This window comes from Pimephales promelas, chromosome 8, assembly GCF_988280905.1.
Source record: "Pimephales promelas chromosome 8, fPimPro1.hap1.1, whole genome shotgun sequence".
In the NCBI taxonomy this organism is placed as follows: Eukaryota; Metazoa; Chordata; class Actinopteri; order Cypriniformes; family Leuciscidae; genus Pimephales; species Pimephales promelas.
In genome coordinates this window covers 27573532-27594702 of record NC_142776.1, presented here as the reverse complement: position 1 = coordinate 27594702, position 21171 = coordinate 27573532, and the positions used below count along the sequence as shown (strand labels likewise).

The 21171-nt window shown below is 39.9% G+C and overlaps 1 protein-coding gene across 5 annotated transcripts in view; it reads right to left on the bottom strand.

The window, feature by feature from the left end:
* herc2 (HECT and RLD domain containing E3 ubiquitin protein ligase 2) overlaps window positions 1-21171 on the bottom strand; it is a 56783-nt gene that overhangs the window by 21977 nt on the left and 13635 nt on the right. For 3 of the 5 annotated variants that reach the window (XM_089134253.1, XM_089134252.1, XM_089134254.1), the window contains exons 10-52: window positions 20858-21031; window positions 20387-20575; window positions 20134-20285; window positions 19280-19437; window positions 19080-19193; window positions 18739-18990; window positions 17894-18087; window positions 17604-17804; window positions 17221-17449; window positions 16918-17042; window positions 16488-16666; window positions 16229-16413; window positions 15975-16139; window positions 15371-15556; window positions 14990-15160; window positions 14797-14900; window positions 14549-14699; window positions 13553-13767; window positions 13243-13375; window positions 12953-13080; window positions 12568-12763; window positions 12359-12486; window positions 11764-12077; window positions 11531-11682; window positions 10693-10884; window positions 9390-9577; window positions 9091-9283; window positions 8783-8965; window positions 8495-8679; window positions 8145-8292; window positions 7828-8024; window positions 7486-7716; window positions 6152-6290; window positions 5410-5556; window positions 4509-4651; window positions 3465-3729; window positions 2210-2352; window positions 2007-2105; window positions 1708-1876; window positions 1412-1537; window positions 1069-1177; window positions 843-982; window positions 535-725 (exon numbers count right to left, since the gene is read on the bottom strand). In XM_089134253.1, coding sequence (XP_088990379.1) covers window positions 535-725; window positions 843-982; window positions 1069-1177; window positions 1412-1537; window positions 1708-1876; window positions 2007-2105; window positions 2210-2352; window positions 3465-3729; window positions 4509-4651; window positions 5410-5556; window positions 6152-6290; window positions 7486-7716; window positions 7828-8024; window positions 8145-8292; window positions 8495-8679; window positions 8783-8965; window positions 9091-9283; window positions 9390-9577; window positions 10693-10884; window positions 11531-11682; window positions 11764-12077; window positions 12359-12486; window positions 12568-12763; window positions 12953-13080; window positions 13243-13375; window positions 13553-13767; window positions 14549-14699; window positions 14797-14900; window positions 14990-15160; window positions 15371-15556; window positions 15975-16139; window positions 16229-16413; window positions 16488-16666; window positions 16918-17042; window positions 17221-17449; window positions 17604-17804; window positions 17894-18087; window positions 18739-18990; window positions 19080-19193; window positions 19280-19437; window positions 20134-20285; window positions 20387-20575; window positions 20858-21031 — 7383 coding nt within the window. The remainder of the gene's footprint in view (window positions 1-534; window positions 726-842; window positions 983-1068; window positions 1178-1411; window positions 1538-1707; window positions 1877-2006; window positions 2106-2209; window positions 2353-3464; window positions 3730-4508; window positions 4652-5409; window positions 5557-6151; window positions 6291-7485; window positions 7717-7827; window positions 8025-8144; window positions 8293-8494; window positions 8680-8782; window positions 8966-9090; window positions 9284-9389; window positions 9578-10692; window positions 10885-11530; window positions 11683-11763; window positions 12078-12358; window positions 12487-12567; window positions 12764-12952; window positions 13081-13242; window positions 13376-13552; window positions 13768-14548; window positions 14700-14796; window positions 14901-14989; window positions 15161-15370; window positions 15557-15974; window positions 16140-16228; window positions 16414-16487; window positions 16667-16917; window positions 17043-17220; window positions 17450-17603; window positions 17805-17893; window positions 18088-18738; window positions 18991-19079; window positions 19194-19279; window positions 19438-20133; window positions 20286-20386; window positions 20576-20857; window positions 21032-21171) is intronic. The other 2 variants (XM_089134255.1, XM_039689697.2) reach the window with 2 other exon arrangements.

Genomic DNA, 21171 nt, shown 5'->3' with positions numbered 1-21171 from the left:
ATACACAAATAATTCTTAAATATATACATGCATGCAAATATATTTATATATACAAAATAATTATGCACAGCACACACACATATATTAATGTAAACTAAACGCAATTAATCGCATTCAAAATAAAATATTGTAATTAATCTTTGCACAGCCCTAGTTTTAAAATCTCTCATGCTCAGCAAGGCTCAACTTATAAGTAATATTGTGAAACCATAATACTGAACAATTTGAAAATAACTTTTCTAATTTAATATTTTTTTAAATGTACTGTAATCCTGTGGTGGCATAGCTGAATTTTCAGCATCATTACTCCAGTCTTCAGTCTCACATGATCTTTCAGAAATCATTATAATATGCTGATTTGGTGCTAAAGAAACATTTCTTCTTATTATCTGTTGAAAACAGTTGTGCTACAAAATATTTTTGTAATATTATTAAATGTCTTTGCTGTAACTAAATTGTAAGTAGAATTTTTAAAAAAAAACATTTTACTGACCGCAAACTTTTGAATGGTAGTGTATGCCTATAATGACAGACCTTGCCCTGAGAGCCTGAGGACTGCCAGCACTGCTCTCCAGAGTCTATGAGCCTCGACGCCTGGTTAACAGAGGACGACACGCTGAGGTTCTTCACCACCCTGGACCACTCGTCAATCAGCATCCCACGCTGACTGCTGTGATGTTTCTTCAACTGCTTTCCTGAGCGCCCACTGAAGGTGGGTGACTGACCTAAAGAGGAATGATTAGGTCAAACCAGACTGGTTACATCCCATGAAGAAATGAACACTGATGTAATGCTACACTACATAAAGTAGCTATTAAATAATAAACAGAAGTCTCCCAGACCTGGTTCGTTTATTCGTCCGAAAGAATGTCTAGGGTTGTGTTTACGGGTCTTGAAGCAGCTCTCACAAAAGTCAAAGTCATCACAGCTCCGACACTTAAACCTGGGGCCATTTATAGGGAACATCTGACATCCGTCACACCTAAGGAAAGTGAAAGGTAAGACAATGTTTAGTAGTTGTTTATTTAGTCATTGTCTTGACGTGATTTCCACTTGACCTCTGTGTACCTGACACCAGGATGTATGCTGGGCACAAGCTCCATCTCTGACAGCAGTCCAGTCCAGTGTGACTGCTGAGGAAAGTCCACTATCACATCCTTCCCATTGGCACTGAAGGCTGGACACAAAATGTTACACACTATGATGAAACCCAAATACAACAGTTCTCAAATATAGCTTAATAGACAACCATGTTCTACAGGCTTGAGATATATAGCAAAACAAATAGCTAAATACAAAACGGGATATTTTACTCAATAATGGAAAACAAACATGAGGATGAGCTGCTCATTTTAGGGGTGAATTGTTCCTCTAAAGCCGTGAAGAGAAATAGTTTAAACAATTATGTTACCTTTGACCACACCCACACTCCTGTGAGTGACAGATCCCCACTTATACTTTGGCGTTGTGACCGAGGGCTTAACTCGCACTTTATCACCAATCTTTATATGAGACGGAGAACTCTGAGGAGGAAATCCTGGGAAATACACAATTACATTTATTTATTTAAAAAAATATAATAATAATGACCTAAATCCACTTTATATGGGCTGTTGAAGTCCTAATATAATTTTTGTCATTTGATTTTTTTTATTTCTATTTTCAGCTGCGTTATAGTGTGTAAGAGCAGAGCAGAACGAGTATTACCCAACAGCTCCGTGTGGATGTAACGGACCCAGTAAGTTCCTCCTTTTTGCTGCCAGTCACACTGCACATTCAGATCATGTAGGCCATCTCTGTCCAGCTTTATCACTTTACCCATATCTCCCTCATATACTTCCTCATACGTCCTGCAGCAACGCACCATCATGCCCACCTGCAACACACCCAGTTCAATCAGGTTGCCTCTCAAGTACATTGATATTTCAACACTTTAGCAGGACACCCAAAATACCCATTTTAAAGTGCATATGCAAACCAGTTAGTAAAGAGATGTAGCTCCTCACCTGAATGTTCTCTCTCACATATACAGCGTAATCATCGTTGCTCTGAAAATCCAACCTCTTTTTAAACGTCTGACTCTCAGTTACCACAACCCCAGGTGGCTGACATGCAAAAAAAAGAGCGTTAGTCACACAATAAATGACTACAAGTGAATCTTGTCTGGTGTGTGGCGGATCCATTTGTGTGTACATGCAATAATACACACCACAGGGAAAGCTGGCTCAGGCTCCTCTAGCTCTTCCAGCACCTCTTCATCAGAGTATTCATCTGATACAGTATCTGCATCTGACAGATCTGTAATGTGAACATCTGGATGGTCCAGCAACCAGCCCACCAATGCCTCTACACCTTAAACCCAAGCAATCAAGAATGAGTTGCTAGCAAAAAAATCTCTATGTATTCTTACAAAAAAAATCTGTGGGGATAGCATGACAGAGATATATGGTACTGTATAATTAGATTCAGATGACATGGTATGTAATCCAAGATACGTGAAAAACAACAGTATAGTCCAGTCATTTTATGAAAAAAGGTTGATCAAATTGCAACAGAAGCAAACTCAACTGATTTTGTATCCTTAATATGTCCTGAATAAGGAAAACAAAAGGCCCGAAGAATCCCATTAGGGGAAAGTTTAGAAAAAGACCCAAATATATCCCATTCATTCGCGTATTCATTCTTTTTCTCACGTGAATAGGGTAAAAATTTTAACCTTTAGATATCATCATGAAAATCACTGACTTGATTACTTACATGAAGACAAACAAAAAATGTATTAGTTTCTCCATCTCTGCCATAATAATTAATAAAGGCTGGTTTCTAAAGCACTTCTTCCTGCATTAATGTTCATGGGTAGCCTAAATGGGATCCATTCAGACCTTAACATTAAGTCTTTTACTGTTATATGTCAACAAGATTAAAAAAAAAAAAACATTTTCATCTGCTATAACCAATGTTTAGATCTGTTTGGGTAATTATGCTAATACGTAATTATATTTTGCACCGTTTGTCCATGTTAACAAACAATTGCAAAAAACTTGTAATACATTTTTTGTTTGTCTTTATGCAAGTAATTAACTCAGTGATTTTCATGATGATATCTAAAGGTTAAAATTTTTACCCTATACACGTGAGAAAAAGAATGCATAGGTGAATGAATGGGATATATTTGGTCTTTTTCGAAATTTTCCCCTAATGGGATTCTTCAGGGCATTTTTTCCTTACTCAGGATATATTAAGGATACAAAATCAGTTGAGTTTGCTTCTGTTGCAATTTGTTCAAGTTTGACCCCCATTTTGGCTTAGAATTTCTGGACTATAACCATCATGCTTGTGTACAACTGACCATGGAATTTATATGGTACTATGCAAGAAATGCAAGAGAAGAAACTTTGAGTACCCAGGCATGTAGTGTTAACGCTGAATACAACATACAAAAATGTAAATTTAATTAGCATTACCTGGCACTCCAGAAGCGCCTGTGGTTCCAGAAAGTGATTTAAGGGCAAACTCAATGTTTTTCCTTTGAAAGCCCATCTCCATCAGCTGCAGGACGATGGGAGCAGGGGGCACAGGTGAGGTCTTGTGTTTCTTCTGCTTGGGTGGGCGCATATGCTGCACAGTGACCGGTGTTGTGGCCTCACTAGAGCTACTGTCCTCAAACAGAGGGGAGGATGGGTGTGTGGATTCAACCGCCAGGTACTGACACACAGCCAGAGCTGCAGCCTGAATACACATACACAAAAAAACTGAGTGGAGACATTCGAAATTCAGAACTGGTAACTGAAAGCTCACATATGATCATATGAAACAACATTACCATAAGGTATATTTAATAAAAAAAGTAACATTATTTTATAATAAAGTTGGTAAGATTTGTAATGCTTTTGAAAATATAACAAAACAAAAAAAAAAATAGGCTTTTATGCTCACCAAATTTGCATTTTGGTTATCCAAAATACAGTAATAGTGTGAAATATTTAAAATAACTGTTTTTAAACATTTATTGTAGCGGTTGACCGATATGAATTTTTTAGGGGGCCAATATAACATGACACTATATAATTTTATGACAGTAAACAACATGAATAACAATTCATGCTATGAAATCTACGTTACACTTTATTTTAAGGTGTCCAGGTACCGTGTCATTTTTAGGTGTAATTATACATTTAAGCACTGAGTAATAATTATCTACATCTCCACAAGAGTAGGATTAAGGTTGTTAAGAGTTAGTTGCATGCAATTATGCATAATTTGTAGTTATTACTACTGTAACTGCAATGTGACGTTTAAAAAGACACTGTAAAATAAAGTGTTAGCGAAAAGTATATTAAAAAAAATACTTGAATCACTTTTGATCAATTGAATGCACCCTTGCTGATTAAAAATATTGTACAGTGATAATAAAATACATATTATATTAAAAACCTAAGAATGTCAAAGCATGTAATTTCACATGCATTTAATACAAATGTCAAGGACGTGTAAATGTGGTCTCTGACCTCTAGCTCCTGGCGGTGGAATATGGCTTTGATGGGGGAAGGTTGAGTGGATGCTGACAGCAGCTGCTGCAGGAGGATGAGGGGAGGCTGAGGACCCTCAGGAGACAACTCTCCCACATCAGGAGACGACACACACTGATCTTCTGAACACAAACACACACAATATTACATAAGCACATCACACAATTGCCATTTACAAAGTAAATAGGTCTTTATGTTGCTCACAGTAACAACAGTCTTGGTCAAAATAGAGTGGTGCAGGGATGACGACAATGGGATGGGCTAGTGGTTCCCTCAAGATTTTCTTATGGGTTTTTATAATAGGGTTTTCCAATTTATGGGTAAAATAAGGTCTGTGGTAAAAATACCTTGGATATTTTGCTCAACATTGTTAATTACACAGTCATATAAAAAAATTATGATTTTAAAGCTGTTTTTATATTTTTAATTAATTAATACATAAATTTAAACTAGATAAGAGCATTTGGGGTTTAAGTGTGTGCAGTTTACGTTGTATAACAAAATGTCCAAGAGTCATTGAGTTATGTTAACCACAGACCTTATTTTACTCAAAATTAAAAAAAAAAAAAAAAACAACAACATAATAAATACCCATAGGACTACCTTGAGGGAACCACTGGAGAAATAGTCTTCTGGGTTTTGACATAATCCCTGCACCGCTCTATAGGCACTATATTTAAAGATTTAAAGAAAATCTACACATGACCACCAGGGGGTAGTGATGGAATATAAGCTGACACAATTCTGTTTCAATCATTGCCAGTACATTACAGTGAGTTTATAGATATTTAATCCCAATTGCAACTTCATTGTCAGATTGGTGGTCCAGCTTTGAGTGATAAAAACAGGAACACTTATGATCATGAAAGGATCATTGCACCTGTAGGATTTGGGCAGACGTCTATGACGGCTGGCTGAGAAAGTATCTGTCGGAGTTTGTCCTGGTGGGAGAGCAGAGCCCGTGCTGCCTTCAGGATGTACAGCCTGAGCTGCTGACACCGCAGCAAATGCACATCCACCTGATCAGCTGCAATGACAAACACACAATATATATTTTCATACATAGATTAGTTTGAGTGGAACAGATGCTTCTGCAAGGATAAAGATCAGCTAATTCATATAGGGGCTTTTCATACTGTGCTTAACTCACACTTATATTTTAGAAGTGGGGTTGGCACAGATTTTTTTGGGGTGAAACGGTGCAGTTTTAGAATGTTGCACGTAGATGTTTAGCAACAGACAACCAATCGGGTGCCTCATTCACTTGCTTTGGGACAGTAATGGAAACACACCCCGTTGTATAAACAGTAGTTTTAGCACTTAAAAATGTTGAACGGGGACAGAAAACACAACAATTGAAGTTTAGAAGAGACATTTTCATTCTTATCTTTTTTAGTATGAAAAGTCCATTTAGGATAAACCTAGTCTGCAAATATTTCTAAATATAATATGAGGTTGCACAATGCTTGAGCCCTAATGTAAGCATATCAACGCGCCATGTTCGTCCTATAAGTTACACAGACACTGCAAGTATGCTAATAAGGATTTATGAATACCCAGGATTAAAAATATTAGATCACATGAGAATTCCATTTGATTCATGATCACTGCATGTGCTGTACCTGTAAGTCCTCTGCTAAGGGATTTCTTCATGCGTTGTTTCTCCAGCTTGCTTCCTGCTAAGTTGACTAGCTTCGCCCACACAGTCAGCATGGGCTCACTGAAGGGCAAGTTTTGAACACTGAATGGAACCATGTGAATCTGCAAAGATTAAACCACAGAGATAAACAATGGTCATGTTTGTAAACATACTGCCCTTAATATATCTTCAATATATAGTACTGTGGTAGTGTAAAATATGCACAACATACACATTCGAACGTTTGGGGTCTGAACGATTTTTATTTATTTAAATCTCTTACGCTCACCAAGTCAGCATATTTAGATAGTAAAGCAGTAATATTGTGAAATATTACAATTTAAAATAAATGTTTACTATTTTAAATGTTATAAAATGTAATTTATTCCTGTGATGGCAAAGCTGAACTTTCAGCAGCCAATACTGGAATTTTTAGTGTCCAATGATCCATTAGAAATTATACTAATATGGTGATTTTGTGGTAAAGAAACGGTGTTGCTTAATATTTTTGAGGAAACAGTGATAGATTTTTTAAAAGGATTAATAGAAATTTCAAAACAACAACATGTTTTAAAAAGAAAGATATAAAAAGTGACGATGTGTAACGCAAGGTATAATCTACCCAAAAATTTACATTCGATCATCATATATACCCTGATGTATTTTCAAACCTATACGTTTTTCTTTCAACTTCCAAACACAAATGAAGATATTTTTTTATGAAACCCGAGCGATTTCGGTCCCTCCATTTAAATCCATTAAAGTCCATAAAGTCAAAGGCATCGTAAAAATAAATCGAGTTGTCTAATCTAAATCCAAGTCTTCTGAAGAGATACAATGGCTTTTTATGATGAACAGATTTACAACAATGCATAATAAAGTAAACACAGATGTTCAAATGCTTGCGTGACGTGCACAAATAATTTTTGGATGAACCAACCGTTCCGTTTGGGAATAGTCATTTTGACATGAAAGTTTATGTTTCATTGACATTACTACACTACTATATATAAATGTTGAATATAACATATAATAATGCAATGGGGGAATATTTATGGGCCCTGATAATAATAAAATATGATAATAAAGTGATAAATAATAATTTAAAAAACATCTTTATTTTGGCTTAAAATATCACTACAGTATTGTATCGCAATTTGTATCGAATTGTGACATAAGTTTTTTTTTTTGACGAAACAAGATGATTTTTTTTTTTTTATAAATAAAATAAATCGTGACATAAGTTTATGCTTACACCCCTACAATCCAGCATGATGAATGAACAGGGAGTAATACTGCATGTTTGCGAATATGTACCGGCTTGAGCTGACTGAGAAGGCAGACTTTGCAGTTCCTCATTTCGTGGAACTGAACAGTGATTCGTCCTTTAGGTGTGATGCGAGTCACAGTGCCTTCCCCAAATTCCTCATGAACAACAGGTCCACCCAGGCGCAGGCGGCCATCAATCCCACCAATGACCGCCAAAACGGCCATCAGGCTGCCCACAGCAGGGGCTTCTGCATTGGGGAGGTAGTCTTCAAGCACAGCCTGACGGAAACACAGTGGTCTCAATATCAATATATGGCACCTTAAGTCGTCATCATTTTACAACAATATTATTGGGTGACTATTATTCAATATGATCAATTTCACTCATACCGCTTCAGTGTGTCTGCCAGCCATGACGTCACTGATACCACTGAGCTGTGAGTTAATGTATTCATTTATTAGGCCATTCCATTGGCCAAGGGAATGAAGTATACGCAGTAAGGCCACTATTTCCTCTGCTAGGGTACTGCTGTGAGTGGCTGTCAGAGAGGCTTGAGGGCGGGACTTCCTCCTGCGCATTGAACATTCTGTAAATCGCAAAATGTGAAAATAAATGAAAAGGTTAAGGTGACATCCTGATATCAGCGTTTGCACTACCTCAAGAATTTGAGCACAAAAAGTGAGAAAAGCAAATAAATATACAGTACCCCTGAGAAGGGGCAGATCTGAGGAACAAGTGCTGAGCAGGCTTCCGAGGAACCCAAAGAGTTTCTCCACCAGAAACTTCATATCCTGTGAGCGCTCCGTCTTATCCCAGGATGGTAATACTGCCTGTAGAAGCCGTAGGGCAAGAATCTGCAATGGGGTGCGGAGAGATGGATTAAAACATGGCACTAAACGGATCCTGTCAACAGCACTAATGTGTACCACTCAGATGCACTAATTTTAGCCCTGTGGTACTCATGAAACTTGGCTCATTACTGTAAAATCATCATTCTACAAGGAAAGCTCTCCTTCTCATGTCAAGTGTTGAATGAAACCAGAACAGTGCTGGCACCTGTCTTTGTAGTGTGACTGCAGTGAAGGACTGGTGGCCCTCCACAATGCGTATGAGCAGATTTATCCAGGCAGAGGAGCTCAAGGTACTGCACATCTGGGGCATGAGAGCTATACTGCGAATAAATCCCAGCGTGCACCAGCTCCTGTGCTGCTCAAGGGACACCAGCTTGTGAGACGAACAACCTAAAGAGAGGGAGGAATGTGGTTGAAAGGACCCTTTAAATATATATAACTACTATGTGACATTTAATTATTTGATATTGTTACTTAAAAAAGAAAACGTTACCAGTCTTGTCATTGGCTCCGCTCTCCACCAGTATCCTAAGTTGACCACACAGAGTGCTAATGGCATCGACCTGCATCACCTCAGCATAAATCCCAGAGGATAGTGACAGTGTCTTCAACAGATTAACCGTACTGGTCAACATGATCGCAGTAGGGTGAACACTCTTCTCCATCACCTCCCCTTCTGAGAGAATACAAGAGAGGTATATATTAATAAATCAACATGACAAGGTCAAATACATTAAAATACCAAGACTAGGAAGTAATTGTTGTGTTATCTGGAATGCCAGAGCAGAGTGCAGCACTAACCTGCGTCATCCTCTGTGTCAGAGTCTTCTGTGGCAGGTTGGGTGGCAGGTGGCGGCTCAGCCAGTTTAAGGTCATACTTGCCCTCTTTGCCCATCCTGTAGGAATTGGTGCTGCTGGTATCCCACTGGACACGAATCCAGCCATCTTCTCCTAACTCCCCAATCACACGCCCTAGGCCTGGAGGTGGGCCATCCTAAAACACGCCATACAGGAACTTAAAAGAAACTGACCTGCCATAGTCTTATCCACACTTCAGAATTCAAGTGTACACAAATGCAAACATGTCGAATTTAACATACCTGGTCTCCCCACTTCCAGTCAGGTCCTCTCATCACCCTAGTGCCGATCTTCATCATAGCTGCCAACTCGGGGCCGGAGGCGGGGAGAGGGGTGGGGGTCGTCTCTTTCCTGGACTCCTCGAGAACTGTAGCAGAGTCTCCATGAGCAACAGAGCTCAGCTCCTCCTCACTGCTGTCAGAGCTGGGACCTGTACAATACAATGCCGACACATTTGTAAGAGTGGAAAAACTGGAAGAACTGGAAGAGGGGGCAACTCTGAAAAACTAAGGAAATTAACATCTGAACTCTTGCAATATTAACATCCTTATTCGAGACACGATCACACGATCTCGTCTCTCTCTTATGCTGAGATCACTTGAAATTCACCAAAAATTGATATGGTTTGATGCGACAATTAACAATTATCATACAACACTATACATGTTTGGTATCATTTGAAATGTCTCAGTGCGGCTGGTACAAAGGTCTCATCCCCAAGGAAATAAACTCAAAGGAGGGTGAGTCTTTCATGGAAATGGCATCCTGCCCTCTAAAGGTGTAAACTCTGGAGACCGTGATTAATGCAAATTCCCATTGTTAGCATGTATAGGTTTCTTTTTTATGGCCTGGGTATAACAAAGAAATCCAACAAGAGGCTCTGACCATTTGTAATGAAATCCACCCATAATCCTGCTTGCTTCTCAGACACTCAGCATTATGTATTTCCTGAGTCAGGTACATTACATTTACATTTATTCATTTAGCTTACGTTTTTATCCAAAGCGACTTACAATTGCTATACATGTCAGAGGTCGCACACCTCTGGAGCAACTAGGGGTTAAGTATCTTGCTCAGGGATAAATTGGTGTCTCACAGTGGATTTGAACCCGGGTCTCTCACACCAAAGGCATATGTCTTATCCACTGCCCCATCACCACCCCATCTTACATTTTTTACTCTATCTCTGAGCTTTGATGTTATTGCATTGATTATACCTCTGTCTAAAGAAAACGTTACTTTAATTTTAATCAACCAAGGGACCTATTGGTTACAAAATATCTTAGAGTAAGCGTGAATGGGACTGTCTAAGATATTAGCCAATAACAACATTAAACCTTCACCCACTTATCAAAAACTGTCATTGGACTGATTGATCAGGCCTTACACATTCATGCCAAGAAATACAAAACCACACTAAAAACTAGAAACAGAATCCTAACTAACCCTATAGAACAGAACCCACATGATCCTATAAACTGAATTAATGTAACCCTATACAAGAGAGTCCAACAGCCCTAGAAAATAAAGAGAGAAGGTGCTAACCAATGAGTCGGAGAACACTCTGGGTGAGGGCGAGAGTGCCGGAGTTCAGCAGAAGGCTCAGGCTGTTGGCTCCATGTTTGAGAGTGAGCATATGGAGCATGGCGAGCAGGAAGCGTGCCTGGGGGATGGTACCCAGACTGGGGCCTGCTGGGTTCTCATTAGTGATGGTCTGCAGAGGCACTGGCTGCACACCTGGAGGAGAGGAAACAACAATCAGTTTGGGGTCAATAAGATTTACTGTACAAAAAAAGTTTAAGGGTCAATAAGATTGATTTATTTTAAGAAATTAATACTTTTACTCAGAATGGACACAAATTTGTTCAGAAGTAAAAATTGTACTTAATGTATTACAGTTTTCAAACATGCAGCACAACTGATAATAAAAAGAAATGTTTCTTGATCACCAACTCAGCATTAGTATTGTCAAAAGTCCTGACTTCGGTACCAAGTTGGTACTGAAATTTGATGGTTGTTGAGCAGAATCGTAAGCACCTCAGATTGGCCATTGTGTTCAACTTCATACATCGGATATGATGTGATTGGCTACAGTGATCAACGCACGGGAGCGTTTAAGAGCACACAAGAGTGTTTGAAAGTCTTTTGAAAGCAGGAACGTTTGAAAGCACAAGCATGCGTCTATCAGCGGAACGGTCCACTGATAGATGCCTGTTTTTAAACGCTTCCGTGTGTATCTGTTTAATTAAAAATTAAGCTTTGCCATTACAGGAATAAGTTACATTTTAAAAGATATTATTACAATTTAAAACAACTTTTCTATTTTAATATTTAATAAACTTTTGTATATAAAGATATTAAAATCTTTGATCTTTAAACTCACCCAGCTCTTTGAACTTGACACTGGCCTCCAACAAGATGTTGCGGATGTTCTGGATGGCCCAAGCATAGAGCTTACCGAACGTCACCTCCAGCAGCATTCGGTTAAATGGAGGAATGAGATCTACGTCCTTTAGACAGTCTGCCAGAGGCTCCCTATTGAAGCAAAGCAGATATTAATATGTAAACACAAGTCTGCCTAAGAAGTGCTATACATTGATAATATTTTGCACTTACCCAATATTGGTCCCTTCAGGTATGACCCTCTGCCAGCCACAGAGCATGGCGTACTGTACGGAAGGCAGCAGGAAGTTTTTAGATGCCAACTTAAGCATAGTGTCTATTCCCTCCAGCCGGACCTCAGCTCGCTCCAGCTGTTTAAGGAGGCATTTCCTCATCTTCTCCACGTCTAGTGGCTCCTCTTTCAGAGCAAACTCAACGATGGTGCTCATGAGGCTGGACTGAGAGAAGGAGCCCTGAACGCTGTGCCTTAACCAGCGGTACTTCTGAACGCTGCCTATGGTGTTTAGCAGAGGCTGCCACTTATCCTGCTACAAAAAAAAAAAAAAAACATATATATGTTATATAATGGCAAATTCCATAGAAATCCCCAAACTGTAATTTCAACTAAACAAGCTGCTGTTGATGAAGAAGGTATTAAAGTAACTTTGAAAGGACAGCAACTATAGATATAACACATGCAAATAACACCTAGATGTCAGAGCAGCAGCGATGCAAGAGATATTTATAGATACAGCTGTAATAATCTCTGACAGATATCCATGATTCAATGAGAGAGAGAGAGAGAGAGAGAGAGAGAGAAAAGGCAAACCTTTGCAGATTTGACAGTTTGTTTCTTGTCCACAGGGGTTGGGTTGATAGAAGCAGGTGGCTCCTCATTGGTCCCTTCCCTCTCCATCTTACACTCCTCCAGATCAGCTGACTCTGACTTCTTAGGCACTGAGAGATTAAGTGAAACATGCTATAATTACAAACTGAACATTTACACTGAACATTTAAATGAACATTTAGAGTAGTTACCCCGCTTTTTGCGGCGGTCTCTGATCAGTTTCTGTGTGATCCTCTTCCAGCGAGGCTGAGAGCTCAGAAGCTTCAGTTTGGACACAATGGACAGGTCATTACTGACAGCAGGCCTGAGCTCATTAAACAGAAATCGCAGCCTCTCGATCACTGGGGCGCACACCTCTTTATAAGAGCGGCCCTGCTCCTGGTGTGTCTGTACCACACAGGAAAGATGGTCAAAGAGGTCATTTTGATGTAAATGAAAAGGTGACATTACACTTAAACACAGCTTAGACCTGATATTAATATTGAAACCTAAAGCTACTGTAAAAGGAACTAAAATTAATCACCACTTACAAAAGAATACATTTATTTGGATTATTTAGATTTTCTCTTAGCTCACTTTTATCAGGGAACACTTGGCCTGGTACACCATTCGACAGACATCAATCACAGATTTGGGGAGGGACCTCTGTTTCCCCTGGTCTACACCCAAGGCATATTGATCAACAAGAGAGAGGGCAACATGACCTGCATAAGAAAACAGATTTTGATATTAAATGAATTAAAAAATAAGAGATATTGAAAAAAAATCTAAATAAAATAAGACGTCAGTGCTAGTTTAGTGAGTAGCTTTTCAGAAACTAAAACTATATGAAGTAGAGGTCACCACTCAATTCAACAAACACTTACCAAGGTCCTGGTGCTTGAGAAGGCAGCAGAGCAGCAGGCGGCCCACTTCCTCTACAGGATGTTCAGGTGGAAAAGTGATGGGAGTGATGAGATGGTACTGTTTACAGCACCGCTCGATTTGGCATAAAAAGTCCTGCAGCAAATAAGAAAGAATCCAACGTCAACCATCAGAACAAATCCCAAATGATGCGGTATCTGTTTTGATAAAAAATTTGTTGTTTAGTAAAGTAAAATATTAGGGAATGTGCTGTATAATACTATAATACTAAATAAAGAGACATATAAATTATAGTCTTTCCCTGTGAATGACCTTCACAGTGTGGTCCTGGGTGGTGTTGTCAGCGATGGCTTGCAGAAAGGGCTGGGCGTGATCACTCAGAGTGATTCTGCGGCAGTAGAGTTTGGCTTTGTCTGGAGTGGTGGTCCCTGGAGAGCTGCAGTGGTCCTCATCCTTCTCTTCATTATAATTATAGTGGATCTGACTCGTCTGAAGACCACCAAAGAAAATAGATGACTGGAGCCATTCTGAAAGGTAGAAGTGGAGTAAAATGGTTAAACGTTTTTTTTTTTTTAAATCTAAATTTAAATCTTTTATATATGTGATGCGATTTGGGAAAACCCACCATATGGTGACATATTACAAGTTTTGATACCATATTAAAGCGGAGTTCAAGCCCTTTCCAAATCTGTTTTTATTTATTTTATTGGTTGTCTGTAACAAAAGTTATGGTTATCTGAAGTCGGCTGATCGCTATGATTTTCAGAAACAGAATTTTGAGAAAAACAGGTTTAACTGTCACATCCTGCTAGCGGGACGACTGGCGCTCCCTTTTTTATTGCCTTTTTTTCATATCTCATATTTTAGTGATCATCATAGATTAGGTGTCATTCGAAAGCTTACGAACTCAAAATTCATCCTGTGAAAACCGTTTTGAAACTGGACGACTGAGAGGCGAGCAAGGTCTTTTAGATGAGCAGCTTCAAACCCTGTTCTCTTGTGCTCCACATCACACCACACGATAACGCTGGATAAAAATAAATAAATAAAAACTTGCGTGCCGTTGTAGTTCAACCAGGACTGGATTTGACAAAAAATTTTGACCAAAAAACTGACATTCAATCTATATTTAGACTTTACTGAAAACATAGCAGCGTGACATCCGACAGGTTTTCCCAGATCGCATCACATATAGATAAAAACACACTGGCCCACACAGAAACCTATATATATATATATATATATATATATATATATTCATCTCGATTTTTGAAGCACTACTGAAACATTTACAATATCATAACTCACTGGCACATTCTAACTCTATGCGGGAAAGAGGGGTGCTCATAGCCAGATATGAGGCATGTAGCCCCAAGAGCAGACCCAGGTTCCTCTCAGCATCTATAAGAGGTGAGGACAGACTGCTCAGGTCAGGCGTTGTCACCATTTCTTGATTGGGCTGGACAAACATAGAACCAACAAGAACAAGATAAATGAAGTCAGAACATTCTTAGAATTAAGGGGTTAAAACTGGTGAATACAAAAGTCAGACAGACCTCCATGTACTGGCCCACACAGAAAGCTTGCATGGACTCTCTGGTGTCTTCAAACTGAAGAGCGGCTTCTAAAGCTACCACAGGATCGTCTCCAGCAAACTGGGCTGTGGAGGAAAAACAGAAGACATTCAACTTACAAAACTCTTATTTGAAAATTCATTTTTTGGGGGCATTTTTGTGACGTTTGCTATACCGAGGATGCTGTTCCCGGTTAGGGTCTGAGCCTGGAAGTCTTTAATATCATAGACCTTCCCATCAATGACAGTCCAGAAGCCACCATCTTTATTATGATTCTCCAGGTCAGCTTTGCGGATTAGTGACACTTCCTCGTTGTTCTTTGAGCTCGGCCCATTGAAAAAGAAACCTGAAAAGAAAGCAGTTTACAGCTAATTTTGCATCACTGCTATTAATTTACTATAGTGTGCAATGCTGTGTTCTAATATCTTTAATAAATTGACTAAATATTGTTACATACTCTTTTTTTTTTTAAATGGATTTGATTCAAGCCTAACTCAACTGTACAATTAGATTCTCTAGTTTATGAAAGTAGTGCATGGGTGGATTTCTCTCATACCCATGAGCCCAGGCCATGCAAGATCCTCGTTATCATCTCTCTCTGTACCAGGGGCGAGATTGTTAAAACGGTCCAGGTGCTCCAGTAGAGCAGCGAGCAGAGGAATGGATCCAGTCTCCTGCATCAGGCCAGCATCATGGGTCAGCAGCAGCACAATGGACACGATCAACTCTGGTAGCAAAACACCTGGAAGATGAAGGAACGGGGTGGTTGGTTTTTTTAAAGAATTTTCACGTGAGGTACAAATTCTAATAACTCTCAAACCAAATAAAGTGAAATTGGTTCAAATTTCAATTCAGGCATGTCTTCTGAACAACTTTCATGATGTCAACCCCTTTAGAAGAAAGAGATTGAAATGAAAGACATTTTCCAATGAAAACTCTCTGCAACACTGTACCCCTAAAATCAAATACAATCTCTTCCCTTTTAAAGGTTCAACATCATGACATTAAAGAAAACAGTTGAAGAAAAGAAATAAATTTCTTATAATAGCAGACAGTTCTGGAATTACATGAGGGTCAGTTAATCATATTCAGAACCTAAATATAATTTTCCTTTAATATCAGAATTGTTCTAAAGGGTTAACATGAAATAGCATATTCACCCGTGAGATCTCCCTCAAGGACACGTGCCACCTCTGCAAAGTGACGATGGCTGATCAGGGCGATGCTGGTGGCCACAGGAAGGATATCCCCAATGTGTGTGCAGAGCAAAGCCATGTACTTCTTCAAAAGAGATCCTACGCCCAGAATCTCTGAGTGACTCAAAGCTGTGACAATGAGAGATACTGTTGACTTGATGCTCAAATGGTGGCTTCCATAACAAAACCTTTACCAAAAATTAAGTTCTTCTACTTACTGTATCCCCCCACACCCACAGTGCCATTGACACCAACGTACAACTTGCAGACCAACAGCCTCTGAAAGCGCAGCAGTAAGTCCAGAGAGGCCGAGCGCTCTTTGCTGACCTGCTCCGTGTCTTGGCAGTTTGAGATACGTCGTGCCACATCCTTAAGACGAGCTATAGTCTGCGAAGCTATATTCCTACAGCACAAAACACAAGAGTTACTACAGGCTATACACCAGAAGTAGCAATTTTAGTTAAGTCTCTGCAGTACCTGAGCAGCTGTTGGACCAGCTGGACCAATGGGAGGCTCTGTTTGTTGGCAGACTCATAGATGCCGGTGTTGATCAGGTCTTTGTCCAGTGTGGTGCGACACCGATGCATTGAGGAAGCACTGGCTTCCTGCTCATCGATCTCCTTCTCTTTCTGTGCCTCCTTCTTTGCCTCAATATCCTAATTGAAGATCAACAGAAATCAATTAACTGGAAAGTCAAAACAAAATTCAACAAATAACCTTGTGTATATACGCTTTGGATAACAGACTACATTTTTTAAAAAGTTTGTTATTTTTGACACTTTCCCCTCAGGGTTCATGAATCTGTTTCCTCCTGTCTGTTTCTTGGCAGTGCTCTGTTGAGTGTTGCCGATATAAGGCATGAAGGGTGAATAAATGATGAATTGACTAATGAATAAAACATGCTGACCTGGATCTCGGCCGTGATGGCAGCGTTCAAAGCGGACTCCAGCCCTCCATCAGCCATCAGACTACTAACCAAGAGGTCGATCATGAAGCGACGGCCAGGACTTACACCCATCTCATTAGCAGATGCTAAAAACACAGAAATGCTTTTGACCATCAAAGTTGAACTGGAATAAATCATCACTTTTTAATGTATTTATGTTTGGCATTTTTGCACATCTCAACTGACGTAAACCAGCCAATGGTACAGCCAAGGTATAGGTAAATAGTATACGCAGTTTTCCAAGCACATAATTCAGGCACTGACCTGCATTGGGCAGCAGTGAGGACAGGGCTCTTGCTCTTTCCTCCGCAGTGGGCAGTAACACCGACCAGCCACTCTGAAGCACGGCCTGGGCGGCCGCCTGCACGGTGTTTAGCACCCCAGCGTTGCTGGCCAGTGTCACCACCGTCTGCTTGAGGTTATTAAGCAGCCCACTGCCCAAGCCCAGACCCAGCTCCTCAGGATCCACCTGGTTACTGATGGCTGCATGGAGCTGAAATACATTAAACATAATAATGATTTTCACTTCCAAGGGAATTATCCATTTAAGACGACACATGCTCTACCATTCAAACTGTTGCTTTTGAATATATAAACGCAAATTCTGTCATTCAAATGGAAAAAGGCTGAAAGTTTCGATAACTGACCTGTAGTCTGAGCAGGTTGAGAGCAGCCACAACCATGCATTCTTTCTCCTGTGGCGGTGGCCAATCAGAGCTGCCGTCCATGCCCTCGCTAACCTGCCGTAGAAGCAGGTCGAGCTGGTCGAATGTCATAGTGCATATATCCACCACAAATGGTACGCGGAGCCCCACGGACCACTCGGAGCATGACGACCATGCAAAACTCTGACAAACATACAATATGAAATATAATAAGCATGTACAGTTATAAGCAGTGTACAACACATCACATCTTGGTGACTGATATGTTATACCTGGCCAGGGCCGCAGGAGATGCCCACTATGTGTTTGGAGTTGAGCCCCGGCAGGGCTTTAGGTTGCTTCTTATTGGAGAAGAGTGTGTCAAAGTGCTGTAGTTTATCATTACTTCCCCAGCTGTGCACCTCCCCATCTTCAGTGAGGGCCAGGCAGTGTGTAGAGCCAACCACTACATCCACCACCCTCTTACCTAAATTGACAAATAACGAATATTAAGAGCAGACTTTACATTAAATGCAGATGAAAACTGATGACTAAGCATGAAATGGTGTTTGTTCAGTAACATTTACAGGTGAAACATGTCGATATTCAATGGGGGTAAAAAGAAAAATGAAAGGAGAGTGTTTGAAAGTGGCCATTCCATAATACAATGGATGTTGAATGTTATTGAATGTTATTTAGCAGATTAATCCACTCATGAAACAGTCAGCGCTTACATTTTGAGGAGGTGTTATGACCAAGATGCAGAAGCCCAAGGTCATGTTCACCCACAAGAGCATCTCGATATATAGCCGAATGCGAATACTTCTTTAAGTCATCCACTACTTGCTATTAATGGCATAAGCTTTATTATTTAAATATTTAACAGCATAAGACTTTTATCGGTAGCAGTAGGGGGCGCATACAATCATGAGTCACATACACTCATTCTATGACATTTGAAGGAAGACTGTACTTAAATGAAAATCACTGGTATTATCACTGGAAAAAGAAGGGTTATGATCAGGCAAGAGCTTTAGGACCCGCTTTCCAGCACTGGAGAGACCAAAACGGGTTTTTAAAAACCTGAAATGTATATTTTGTGAAAACAATGGTTAAAACAAAGGAAAATGCTATGTACCTTGTAGACTGTCAAGCAGTTTGGGATAGCGGACGTGTTCGTCAGTGCCGTGGCCGAGTCTTTGATTGTCTCCTTTGCCCCATGTGTACACCTGTCCATCTTTAGTGAGAGCTACAGAGAACTGACTCCCGCAGCACACCTTCAAAATATCCAAATCCTGCAGCTTCTCCACAAGTTTTGGCGTTTTACATCCATCGCTACCCCCACGGCCTAGTTTCCCGTAGTCCCCATCGCCCCATGACCATACCTGACCTGCAGAGAGAAAGAGAGAGAAATATGATCATATCATCCACTCATCATCTTAAAACAACTGCTGAAAGTGCTCTTTTCAGATGTCATACCATTCTCAGTCACAGCAAGGGTCTGAGCATCTCCACTTCCACAAGCCACATCAATCACCTTAAGCCCCTTTAAAGCGGTTACCAGCATGGGAGTTGTCTGGTCCTCACTGGAGCCTTTAGAAACAAGGTAAACAACATTTCACTTAGTCCTGAGATAAGATTCTAGTGGATCTTAGCTGGATTTATACTGTAGATATTACCATGGCCCAGCCTTCCGTAGTTTCCCCGGCCCCATGTATACAGCTCTCCATCTGCGGTGATCGCTGCACTGTACGTGCTGCCACATGCAATGTGCATGACTTGCTTTCCCGTCGGCCTTCCTGTGAATACTGAAATCATGGTGGGTTCCTCTAAATACCTGTTGAAACAGAAGAAATATACATCAAATCACACAACATAAATCGTGTGTAAGAAAATTATGAAAAAGATCATTAAAGCTTTTTAGATTACATATTTGTAATTTAGTTTCTGGATGCCTTAATTTTTATTGAACACTGAATAGTCAAATATTTTCATAATTAATGCTAAAACTGCATTTCACATTGTCCATTGCAACATACCAGGACTAGGCCTTAGAAAACTTTCATATACATTATCCCCCTTGAACATCACATGCTTTTTCAAACAGCAATTTCATTTCAAAGTTTGAGGTTATCGTTTTAAATAAATTAATATTTTTAAATAGCAAAAATTTATATTGATCAAAATTCAGAGTAAAAGACATGTATAATCTTACAAAAGATTTCTATTCCAAATAAATGATCATGAAAAACGAGCACCAAAGTATATTTTAATGATTCTAGAAGCCTCAAAATTTGCTTTGGCATCACAGGAATATTTAAATATTTTATTATCTGAAAATTGTAATTTTGACAATTTTACTGCATTTTGAATAAATAAATGTAGTCTTGGTGAGCATTAAAAGACATTAAAAAAGATACTGACCCCAATTTTTTTTTACATATACATACACACACACACACACACACATATATATATATATATGGAACTGAGAGAAATTATTGAAAGTTTGATTAAGTTGTTATGCTCTTACGTGGTGTCTCCATGTCCCAGTCTGCCTCCATCTCCACAACCCCAGGAGAACACCTCTCCATTAACTGAAAGAGCCAAGTAGTGCTGCCCATCAGGATGAGCTGCAAGCTTGATTATTTTCCTAGATGACAATGCGTGGACTAGCATGGGACCCTGATGGGAAATTCACAGGTTTATTGGTTTAGTATGCAAATCAAAAGTAGTAGCTGGGGGGATTAAAACAAGATATTCAGATAACAAAATGAGAGACTCACTAGAGTGGTGCTTTTGTAATTTTGTGTGTACACCGCACCAGTGATGGTCAGAATGAAGAACCCCTTCTCTGAGCAGACAATCTGTGTGACACCCAGGTTCGACAGAGCTTTGCACTGAATTGGTCCATTCACATTAGCATAAGGCTTCCATCCAAGCAGACCCCAACCGATCACCTCCTGCAGTGTACCCTGGAAGTGGAACGACAAAGAGATTGTCGTTGTTTTTCTCATAGAGAGATTATAGCTCAGTATACTGACAGCACAGGGACATAATCCCATTTAAATGAGAGTTCCTTGGAGCTTTCTGGAGAATCATTGTGCTCTAGAGCAAAGATGTCGCTTCAGCACAAACAACAAAAAGGGGGACTCTAGGCAACCAGGGAGCAGATGACACAAGGGTAACCGACTGTTACTTCCTGTATGACACTGCAAATAAAACGTCAGAACATGACAGTGTGTTACATGCAGTACCTTATTAGAAGTGGGTGAGCTGCACTGCGGGGGGCTGCATGGGGCTGCCAGGCGGTCCAAGTGTGCCATGATGACTACAGCTGTCTGCCGCAGATCAATGGCCAGGTCATTATCTTGAGGCAGTGTAAGGTAGCGCAGAAAGCTCTCGTTTGGGCTCAGAGGGGCCGAAAGGATCTGAGAACAAAAGTAGTGAGATATGAATTACTTTGAGATAGTGAATTACTTTGATGGGATGAACTGTGCTATATAAATAAATCTGATTTGATTTGATTTAAAACTCGGAAGAACAGCACAGTTCTAAAAATTAATCAGTG